This window comes from Hermetia illucens, chromosome 4, assembly GCF_905115235.1.
Source record: "Hermetia illucens chromosome 4, iHerIll2.2.curated.20191125, whole genome shotgun sequence".
Taxonomy (NCBI): Eukaryota; Metazoa; Arthropoda; class Insecta; order Diptera; family Stratiomyidae; genus Hermetia; species Hermetia illucens.
In genome coordinates, this window is record NC_051852.1 from 13,324,908 (window position 1) to 13,337,025 (window position 12,118).

General features: G+C 46.2%; 2 protein-coding genes across 2 annotated transcripts in view; one reads left to right on the plus strand and one right to left on the minus strand.

The window, feature by feature from the left end:
* Positions 1–12,118, minus strand: part of LOC119654601 — a 338,686-nt gene that overhangs the window by 206,567 nt on the left and 120,001 nt on the right. The window lies entirely within an intron of this gene.
* On the plus strand, positions 8,703–10,297 carry LOC119654604 (zinc finger protein OZF-like). The gene is made up of 2 exons (XM_038060075.1): positions 8,703–9,114; positions 9,219–10,297. Exons 1-2 carry the CDS (start codon positions 8,770–8,772, stop codon positions 10,212–10,214), a joined length of 1,341 nt encoding a protein of 446 aa, XP_037916003.1. The 5' UTR covers positions 8,703–8,769; the 3' UTR covers positions 10,215–10,297.

Genomic DNA, 12,118 nt, shown 5'->3' on the forward strand with positions numbered 1-12,118 from the left:
AATATGAAGTTTTTGAGTGAGTTTTAAATGAAATTTAGCCAATATCCTGGCAATGCGATGGCTGGGTCGATTGAATGTCAGCTTTCCAAGCCGCTTGTAGTGACCGCGGCTGCACAACGGGAGCGGAATCTCATTCGGCTCTTTCTTAATTAATTTGCTTAAACAATGCAATTATCCTAATGTTCGCCGCAGATTGTACATTCTTGAATGCATTCGGGCGAATTAATCTTGACAGAAGCGAATGATTTCCCGCATCCGCAGGCGCATGCGCATATTGTCGCATCATTGACTAGACAGAGTTCAAGGCAATGTAACGGCAAGTGAAGCGGTGCTGGGAAAAAAAGGTGGGAGGACCGTTTTTTTTTTTTGGAAGAGGAGGAAGTGACAGTTTGGTGGAAGTCTGAATCGTTTCAGAAGGTGTGAAGATTTTCGCGAGAAAAATAAAAGAATTCGACCAAGAAAACTGACACCACATCGTGCTAAACCATAACTCAAGTGTATTGTAAACGAAAGATTCCGAGAATAAGTTCAAATCGTTGACAAGAGTAACAAATGATAAATGCACAGTGATTTAAAGCAAAAAGGAGAGGCCGAAGACCAGGAAGGCTGTTTTTTGTGAACTGTTGGCGGGGACGTGAACGGCATGAACCATTCCGGACAAAGGAAGCCTCCGAGACTGCTTCGAAGACTAACCGTGACGCGGTTTAAATTAATATTAGCCACAAAAATTATAACATTCGTGGAAATAAAGTGTTACATCAGAAAACAGCAGAAGAAAGGAGAAGAGGCGGCCCCAGTGGATGTGAAATTTTCGGGGAGGCTTTGCCGCAACAACATCTTCACCTAGCGGATTTGGAAAGGCAAATAAAAGGAAAGAGAACGGGAACAAAAAGAACAGACACAAATAAACTACTCCATTTAAAATTTATATTTTAGGATTTTCAGATTCTAGCATATCATACTGTAATGAATTTCGTAGTAACACAGAAGCATCCTTCAAGCTCGGAGTGACGGCCTAAGTAAGCTTTTTTTTTTCTTTTCCTCAAAAATGATAAACTGGCCTGAGGATGTCAAGGAAGAGTGGGAGCCTCAGGGGCCGCGCCTCATTCAAGACCTAAGGCGGAAGAGGCAATAATTGGGATTGTGATACGTCGTGGATCTTCCCCTCCTTCATCGCGGCACTCGGGTCCGGAGACTTACGGCTCCACGTGCGCGGTCGAGCCGTTTTTTTTTTTATTTATTTTCCGATTTTAGTTCGCGTTCTGGTTATTATTCGATAGGCCGTCGCGAATTCCCTAGTATTATCTATTTTGGAATCCGGTGCGGACCCACACATCGGAATAGACACGTTGATTTTGTCGTAATCAAGCGTGAAGGATCAAAGCGCTCAAAGGACCTCCCCCTCCCCCTCCCCCACATTCCCGAGCCTGGCTAGCACAGAGGCGTGCAAGAACGTGTCGAGCGAGCACTTTGATGGAGCTTCAATCTTTGCGGGCGGACCTTCACGGTCAATTTAGCCAAATTTTTTTTTAGGTTTCTGGGATAACTCTGCCCTCTAGGTCGTTGTCGGCCACTTAGGATGATCGCTCTGATCATTCTACCCAATTAATTCATTACACGCTCCCCAATACAATGCAATGAAAGAGAACGTTAGGGATGGTTTTTATGACTATTGGAGTTGACCACGTTCCCGAAGTTCAAACTGGCCATTCCCCCCAATTGATGAAGCCAGTCATTCCAGAGTCGATCCATCCGCCTCTAGAAACTCCTGTATAATCGAAGCTGACAGACCAGTTGAAACCTAATCACATTCCGGCCGCCAGTTACCCATGGACTGTCTCCTAGATGGTTTTCTTATGTGTATTTCCTCATCCTACCCCAACAGGAAACGAATGCATCTTGGATGCATCTACTTATTTCAACCTCACTTCCTAGGAGAGCAACCTTGGATCAATTGCTGAGAATGTTGCGCGTATTTTCTTCCACCAAGCTTCCTATAGAGGAATTTTTAAGCATCATTTGCCTAACGATTCCATTAAGATCCATTACATTGCTCTGCCTTTGTTTTCCGCTGAGATGTGGGAAGCCATGTACAGCTGTGCAATGAATGTGTCAAAGTGGCATGATATTGATGGATAGAATGGATTTTGGTTGTGGACAAGTAAGTACTTTTTTGCCGACAAAATTTTTTCCATTTGAGTGGTCAAAATGTCCTTTTGATAGAACTTCACACTTCGCTTGCTCCTATTGTTGTGACAGAGGCTGTCACGTGCTCGCAACAACTTACAAATATGTGGGCGCACACCAATGCACTGCACTATATGCACGGCACTAATACCAGCCCTCATGCGTGGAATTTTTGTCGACCAACTCCCAACGTGGTTGAAGATGTGCAATGATTTTCCGTCAATTTAAAAAAATGCGCTGGGAGTTGTATTTCTTGCAAGGTTGTGTTTTAACTTTGTTCCCAACAAAGTTCCACGTGCACTTCATTTCTTCAGTTTTGGTTTACACGTCTCAATTACCAGGATTTTTCCATTCCGAGAAGTTTCTTGCCCTAACTTCCGGAAGTGTTAAGTGTGGCTAAATTCCACCCAAAACCTATGAGCAGCAATGGTTGTCGGAGGTTTTTTTGTCCTGCCTATGGATCTGAACGTATCTTCTAGTCTTATGGTCGAATCCGACCGGAAAGACGTCTCATCTCAACCTGGATAAGACACCAAACTGCCAAACTGGAGGTGTGATCTATTTTCCCTTCATATTCTTACCAATTACGAACTTCTGTGAATGCTTTCAACATCACCGAGTCACGGAAGGTTTGTTGCTCCCGGCTCATGACTGAACTTCTCGAAACTCCGCGGAGCAACCGACTTGGCTAGTCACCTTAACTGCCTTTCGGCCGGCTCCAAATGTTTCCACCTTATTGAAGACAGGGCACCTGCCAGAAAGATAATTTTACGAAGACAGCACCAAAAGAGTTCCCTGCGAATTGTTAAACAATCTGAGGAAGAATTCGCCACCCCATTTAATACCTTAAGACGATTTGGAAATGACCTGCTATTAATGAGTTGTTTTCAGAGGGAAGTCTTTTAGGGAAATGTATTTAAAAGGCTGTTTAAACGAAGGACTTCCTCTTCTTTATCGCTTTTGTTGTAGTTCCTGGCGGACAAAGGATTTTTTTTTTGGGAGCGTTTGCCACAAAACCTTAAGAGCTCTAAAGCCTTTGCATCAGCATTTGTCGGGGGAATTTCTGTTAAATTTTTACCATCCACTTTCGATTCTTTCGTTAGTGTTTATTTCGCACACAACACTAATAAGTTTGACTCATTAATATTTGTAGCAATATATGGTTGCCATTCACCCCCTAATGCGGCACAGCGCATCAACGACGCCTATACATCGCTGTTTTCAATTCGCTGAAGTGAGAACCCTCCAGGACTTCCAAGGCGTTTGCACTGCTCTACGCCAAGTGCTCTTGGGGCGACACATTCGTTGGGCACCTTTGGTTGCTGGAATTTCATTGCATAGCATCGCTAACGATGAAATTGTCGTCCCCCCTTAATATACGGCCTTGTCAATGCGTCAGGTGTCATCAAGTTCAGTGCCAGCGTCGGTAGACACCACACCTGGTAAATGTACAAATTGATCAACACCTTCGAAGTTCTGCCCATTAATATAGTTGAAAATGACCCGTCAGACGGGGAACCGTCGTTTTAGTGATGTTAATCTTCAGTTTTGATTCCGCTTGCCTCTCCTCCTCCTGTTTGACCAGGACCTGTTGAAACTCTTACGGAGTCTCAACCAGCAAAGTTGATGTGTTTGAACAAAGATACTATGCTCCATTGAGGTCCTCCAAGCCCTCCGGATAAGGCCGCATTGAGAACGTCGTCGATGACAAGAAGGAATAATATCGATAACAAATTGAATTTGGCTGGTGGCAGGTGGACAAAAATCAATATCGCTACTCCTTACTGCAGCCAAGCTATTTAACAGGCTTCTCCTTAAGAGACTGAAGCAAGTCATTGCGAATCGAAATGTAATATCACCTCACAAATTCGGTTTCCGCGAAAAGCTTTCCACAATCCAACAGATGCACAGGATCGCGAATTCGATAGAAAATGCAATGGAAAAAAAGCAGGTGTGCTCAGCCAGGAAGAAGCAACAATAAAGTTACAAACAGCTATTGACAACATTGTAGAGAGGAGCGAGAAATGGAAACTAAAATTAAACGAAACCAAATCAACGTACATTAACTTCATAAACAACCAGAATCCAGCTAAAGTCATCATAAACGTACAGGCGAGTGAGGTCAGATATTTAGGTATGACACTCGATCCTGAGCTCAGCAAGAAAAGACACATCCTAAGAAAAAGGACGGGCTAAATGTCAGATATTAACAGATGTGCCGGCCATTGGGGAGGAATTCCCAGTTGACCATCGACAACAAGCTGCCAATTTATAAGCAGATCCGAAGGCCCATATGTACCAAAACTGAAGGTCGTACAAACGTTCGAAAAAAAAGTGCCTAGAAGCATAGCAGACGTTCTCATTCGTAATGAGAATCTGCATAGAGACCTGGAAGTAGTGAAATCATCAAAGATCAAGCAATTAAACATAGCGCCCGACTACGATCATATGAGAATAACAAAGTCTGAAAACTGAATCGTTGATATAATGAGATGACTGAAAAGAGTAAAGCCAAACGAGCTACTGATATAAAAGATGCCTAAAGATATAAGCCACTGAGAAACAACCAGTTCCCCAACGAAGCCAACCAATGTGTTGGGGTAAACCAGGGTGTGCGGAAGTGATAGACAATTGTGAGAGTAAAGTGATTAAGACAAAGACAATTGTGGAAAAAAAAAAACCATAACATTAAGTGAGGAAAGAGGAAAAAAAAGGAGAAATGAGTGCGCTGGAATCAGACGGATTCACGAAGGTGACCCGGAAGAAGAGACGCAATTGCGAGTCCGACTCGCAAGCAGGCTCTGACGGGGACGGTCAAGAGTTCAGTTTCGCTTGGCGCAACCCGCGATTCTATCGTCCTACGCAAGCAAAATAAGAGGCTTATGAGGAAGCTCGGGAAAGCCCTCGAGAACAACCGCCACCTGACGGCAGTCATTAAGTCGCTCGAAGCGACAATCGCCCGTTCATTCGGGACATCCAGCCTCCCTCCGGCACCAACCGAGATGATGGACACCGTTGTCAACATCGAGCAGGGACCACCTGCGCCACTCACTCTACCGTCCGGGTCCCACCCCGAGGCCTACCCCACGCTCAGCGAGGCGAGGAAACTGCATCCCGCCAGCGCAGCCAAGCAACGCAACCTCAACAACCAAGACCAGCTACTGCAGTCTCATCTAAAAAGGAGGTAAGTCAAAGAATACCTCCACTCGTGGTAGTCGAAACTCGGCTACCTTCAAAGACATTAAACAAAATATATCCCGTGCTCTCCCTACTAACTACCTAAGATTACGGGACCGCCAAAAAAGTCCTTGTGGAGAACAAGAATAAGTTCTTCACGTTCACGCTCCCTTCTGAAAAGACGACCAGTCTCATCCTCCGAGGCCTTGATACGACGTTTTACCCTCAGGAGATCGTCGAAGAATTGAAGGCTCAGGGAATCTCAAGCACCCTGAGCGCAAAACCCTTCGCCAGGACCTGAGCAAAGACCAACAACATCAACCTCGACTTGTAGTTGGTCACTTTTGATGCGACCTTTAGCGAGGAGCAGCTGCGGGAAGTGGAAACCATCCAGCACATGATTGTTCGCTTCGAACAAATCAAAACAAGTGCTACAGTGCAAAAATTGACAGTGCATCGGACACAACAACCAACTGCAACCTCGCTTACAGGTGCGTTAAGTGCGACCAGCTACACGGCTCTGGCGAATGCGCCAAAAACAGTCGAGGAGGCACCGAAGTGCGTTAACTGCGGGGGCAATGACCACCAAGTATGCGACGAACTGATCTCATCCCGTCCCTTGAACTACCGCAACCTAATCAACCTGCCCGACGATATCCTAATCGATATCCGCTATAAGAAGACCCTCAGGCGAAGATAATTTAGAAATAGATACTCTCCGTAATCCTCTCAGATCCTCGCCGAAATCCGCGAACTAGACAAGTCCATCCGCGAAAGAATCCTCACCCTATGCACCCAATATCTCCACAACCGCTTCTCCAACACCGAACTGAACCCTGGTACATACAAGGAACTCAGGAAAACCTGCGTTTAGGCAAATCAGTCCAACAAAACACGATCCTACCCCAAAACATCCCACCCACAAAAAAAGTGAACTTCCTCGCTCACCACTTCCTCCAAGCCCATCACTGCACCCTCCACTTCCGTGAACCAAGTTTTGATAATGAAGTAAGTGGAAAGATCTCCCAACTCCTAGCCCACCTTTCCTACCTCATTCCCTAACCCGCACAAAATCCCTTTACCCACGCCCTCGCCGACCAAGTCAGCAAGAAAATATGCTCCCTTTTCACTTTGTCATAGTACAGACTCCGTCAGGGCGGCCATCGCCGCCTCCAAAAACAAAAAATCAGTTGGACTTGACAAAATCCCCTCCATCGTCCTCAAGAAATGCGCCCCAAGCGTTGCTCTCATTATGTCCTCCATCAACAACCACTGCCTTATCAACGCCCACTTCCCAACAGATTAGAAGAGTGCTCGAATTGTTCCTATCCCAAAGAAGAATCAAAATCCTCTAAATCCCGATAGCTACAGGCCTATCTCAATCCTTTCATCCTCCGCCAAGATATTCGAGCGGATCACCAAAGTTATTATCGACAAGCACTGTGACTCCAACCCATCACTTCCACAACTCCAATTCGCCAACCGACCCAAACACTCGGTTGTGCATGCACTACTCGTACTCAAATCGGACATCCTCCTCGGCCTCAACCGGAACGCACCGACCATAGCCTGTCTCCTCGACATAAAGAAAGCTTTCGACTCCGTATGGCAATGCGGACTCGCATACAAGCTTTCCGAAGTCCTCCAGTTCCATCCGCACCTCTGCAAGCTAATTCTTAGCTTTCTTGACGGGCGGAAATCCCAAGTTCAAGTCCGTGAACACCTCTCTTCCTCATATTCGAGTCCGGCTGGCATCCCTCAGGGATCAGTCTTCTCCGCTACCCTCTTCCATCTATTCACCGCAGACCTACCCAAACCAACTCCATACCCAAATCTAATCCGAATCCTCCAATACACGGATGTCCTCATCCTCTACACCTCCACCAGAAATATCCCAGCTGGTGAAGCCCGCCTGAATTGTTATTTGGACGAGCTCTACCGGTATTTCACCCGCTGGAAACTATCCCTATATGCGTAAAAGTGCGAGACCATCGTATTCTGCGGTACCGCTAGATGACAGCGAAAATGAGGACTGACATATCAACCCTATCCCTGAAGATCCACAATGACACCATCTCAACCGTTAAGGAAGTCACCTACCTCGGGGCGACAATGAATTCCCGTCTATCAGACCTCCCACATATTACGAGTGCACTAAGCCGTGCAACTGGTGCCTTCAAATCTCTCTACCCACTCCTAAAATACAGCAATCAAGCTGTTTGGCTACAAGCAGCTTATCCATCCCCTCCTCATTTTCGGTTTCATCTTCTGGTCCGACACTTTCCCTCATCAAATCGAACGACTCCGTCTCAAAGAGCGCAGAATCCTACGCCACTGTTCCAACATTTACAAGAACGAAGATCGCTCCAAATACATCTCCAACCAGATCCTCTACGACTCCTGTCAAATGCCCCGCATCGACGCCATCCTAGCCCATCACGCCCTCAAATTCCTCCTGTCTTTCGAAAAAATGTTGTTTTTCTGTTGCCACTTATGGTCACGCTGCTCCCAAGGCAGAGGTGAGGCAGCGTCTGATGAGTTGTCTCTACCCTGGACAAAACTAGGGACTAACGCTACTTTTGATTCTTTATTTCATAATTCATTGAATTTTTATCCCTGAATAGAACAAAAAAATTATGCCTGGGCAGGAAAGGAACTACAAAGGCCGCACTTCATAGTATATCCGAGGCAGGAGAAGCATCGACTGAAGATGAGATCCGTCATGGATCTTCCCTCTCCATCACGGCACGCGAGTCCGGAGTTCTCCATGCGTGCTGGCAAGCCGTTATTTGTTTTTTTTGTTCCAATTCCATTCATGTTCATCTTTTGCTGGGGGCACGCGAAATCCCGTGTTGGTTTGTTATTTTCCAAGGCCCGGTGCGAAGCCACGCATCGGTTAAAGGACACATGAGTGTTGGAAATACTCAAAGGACTCCACCATATTGCCGAGCCTGGCTAGTAAACAGGCAAGCTACAATATTTGCGGGCGTTTGCTTTTAGGTTTTGGGATAGCTCTCCCTCTCTGGTCGTCTCTAGCCCCTCAGGGTGGTCGTTTAGACCACGACTAATTCCATTTTGTCATTATATCTTCTTTTTCTACCATAGATATTGCCCCTATAGGCTTCTTTACCTCTGCCTCCTATCAAATTGTTCTTTGAAATTGGAACTTGATAATACGACGTGAGTCCTGATCCGTTATGGCCGAAACATTAAGAACTGTCTCTTTGACCATAGCCTGGGCACTATTTCTAGCCTAGCCTGTTAAAATCTTAACAACGAACTATGCATTGAACGATCTCCACTTTCTCCCATTTAGCTTGACATTCCAATGAGTTTTATCGCGTGAAATAAACTTGTTGCTTGCTTTTGTTGAATGTTTACCATCGAAAAATTGTATAAATCGCCATGGCTACCATGGAAGCGGCCTACGAGGATGTCTACGACTTTTTCATAAAAGAAGAGAAGGACGTCGAGAAGTTGGTTGCCGATAAAAATGGGTGCAATACAGAAATAAGGAATATTGACTTCTCCGTGCCCACTCCAAAGTGCGGTGAAGTACTTGTTGCATGCACGGGAAATTTCACTTTCGTGTGCAGTCTATGCTCGAAATGCTTCCCAGAACTGGAGAAGTTTGGCGTTCATATTCGTGAGGAACATATGAAACTCAAGACAGAAGATGAGAAGCTGGAGTTGGCGGAGGATCGGCAGGACCCGCTGTACACATTTGTGACTGATGCGAAACGTGTGTCGGTGAGTAGCGAGGTTCTGTCCAATTCAGGATTATGAAGTATTAAACGATCCAATCATCTTGGAAGGAATTGGTCAATCTGTATCTAAGATAAAACCCTTTTTAGCAAGCATCTGAGGACAGTGATGACAACGCCGGAGACAACACAAACGATCCCTCGGTGAAGGAGGAATCTGAGGACGAAATCCAGTTATCTGCCTTAAAACAAAGCTTGAAACAGGAACTACCTTCCAAAACGGAAACTCCCGAAAGTGCCTCGCCAAGCGAAGACGGAAAAAAGCATGTCTGTGATATCTGCGGCCGTGGTTACATGCACAGGAGATCGTACCAAGCGCACATCAAAAAAGCCCACGTTCCAGGCATGAAACCACTCAAGCCGCTCAAACTCCTAGCGGATATTCCTGCCCTGAATTTCCCTATTGACGAAACTACTTGCAAATATTGCGATAAACAATTCGAGGACACCGAGACACTCCAAGCGCACCTGAGTACTCATACAGGACGGAAGCGTTTTGTGTGCCGATACTGCCACAAGACATTTTCATGCCGGACAACTCGCCTGCAGCACCTGTCCACGCATACAGGTGAACGCCACTACAAGTGTCCTCATTGTCCGAAGACCTTCTCGGGCAAATCGAATCTCACAAGCCACATTCGAGCGCATCTAAAAATCAAAAACTATTCCTGTGACTATTGTGATAAACGTTTTGTCCAGAGCAGCGAAAAAAAAGTCCATGAGCTCACCCATACCGGGGAGAAGCCACATCAATGCGAGGAATGCGGTCAACGGTATCCTACTTCGAATAAACTGAATGAGCACTTGAGGCGGCATAAAAATATCAAGAATTACAAATGTGAGATTTGTGGCAAGGCTTTCTACGGTTTGAATTTGCTGAAGAATCACATGCCCACGCATACGGGCGAGAAGCCCTTCACTTGCAATATTTGTGGACAGAGCTTCCCTAGGAAGAAGTCCTTGAAAACTCATAAACAACTTCACTCGGGGGAGAAGAAGTATGTATGCAATAAATGCGGAAAGGCTTTTGCACAATTTGCTGGCCTCTATTCGCATATGAAGTCTCATGGAGAGAAGCCCAGATGATATTCATTGTTTAAGATAAAAGTTGTGTTGTAACGACACATTACTCCGAATCTATTTTTAATAAATATTTTTTACTATATTGAAACATATCCGTCATGTCCTTATTAATAATAATAATCGTTGACGCAACATTCCATATTGGATCAGTCCCTTGAAGTGTGTTAGAGCACTTCATTCAAGACCGTAACGATACACTAGAGTAACACTGTAGGGGACAACCTGGTCAGCATTGCGCTCGCCCGAAATTATTACCCTGATTTGACTCAGGTACTCATTCACAGCTGAGTCGACTGGTATCCGACGCCAAATCGTGATACAAATTCCACTGCCACCAGTGAGATTTGTGCCTTGTGCTCTAACCACTCGGCTATCCGGACACATCTATGATAGGGTTAAACTGCACACGGTCATGAGAGAATTGGGTGTCTCGACGAAATTGATAAATCTGACTAGGCTGACCCTGACCAATTTGCGGGGCCAGATAAAAGTAGCAGGATCACTCTCGAGACCATTCAACATCAATAGTCTAAGATACGAGGATGCCCTAAGATGCATCCTTTTTAACATGGTCCTGGAAGATCCGCGATGCTGATGTTAATTTGTGAGGCACCATCCTCCTCAAGTCCCCCCAATTATTGGCCTAGGCTGAGAACGGAAGAGCAACGCTAGATGTACAGTCTACCTTCATCCAGATTAGGCAGGTCGCGAGATCTCAGGCTGCACCAAGAAGACTGTACGCAAGAGATTCAACTCCCAGCGCATTGTTCAAATTTCATGGTGAAGAAAAATCTGTGCGCATCGGGTCACTTACGATACAGGGTGTGACGTCCCGGAGGTGCCCGAGTAAGTAGCTCTGACCCCCTAGCTGGCAGTATACCTGTGTCCTAGGTAGTAGCCTTGAGAAAGCTTCTTTGTGAAGAGCGAACCGCAAATGACCGGTACACGTCGGGATAAGCTAAGCGTAGATCAGGCCTCAGGGAACTGGAGTAGGGGCTGTGTCCCCGAGGGTACACCCGTTCATGACTATTGTGGCCTGCTTCCTTACACACGATGCGCTGGTCAGCTGTCTATGGAGCACAAATTATTAAGAGAAGGAGGAAGAGCTGAGTGCGTTTGGTCGTCGTTCACCGCAGCGATCAGCGAAAGAGGGAGCAAGGGCTGACATACCCGATGTGACACCGGAGCGCCCAAATAAAGGGGAAGCCTTACCAAGTGGCGCGACTGACCGTGGGGAGATGGCAGCTCCAATACCGTGTAGTGCCCCATTCCGAAATAAAGTCAGAATCGCTAGCAGAAACAGCCACACTCCTCGTTGAGAACGCTGCTTGCGTCAAACGGACCGCAGATAGCCCACTACAAAGCGAACTGGGGAAAAGCGGCAAGAGGACGACGTGCCTGAAGGAGACTTGATCGAAGTAGTTTCCAGGGCCGAAAAAAATAAAGCGAAGAAGGAAAAAAGGAAACAGCCGACTACGCCGCCAGAGACACGTCTGTCTAAACACAAGGAGGCTGCCAACCAAAAGCCAGGAGCAGAAAAGATGAGGAAACGAAGAAGAACTAAACCGTCGGCTCTGCTCAGTAAGCCGACGGAAGGCAAGATATTAGCGGAAGTCATTAGTGAAATCCGAAGACAACGGAACAGAGGTGTCTTCCATACGGAAAACGAGGAGTGGCGGTGTTCTCGTCGAACTGAGCCCAAAGACGACTAACAAGAATGCGTTCTGGGAAGCGGTCAAGGCGTTATTGAGGGAGAAGGCTCTTGTCTTCAGCCTAGAGCCCATGTGCTCTTTTGGAATCCGGGATCTTAACTGCCTCACAGAAAAGGTCGAAGTAGAAGAGGCGATAAAGCGTGAATGTCCAGAGGTAACCAACGGCCGGGTAGGCATCACCTCTGTAAATGCTCG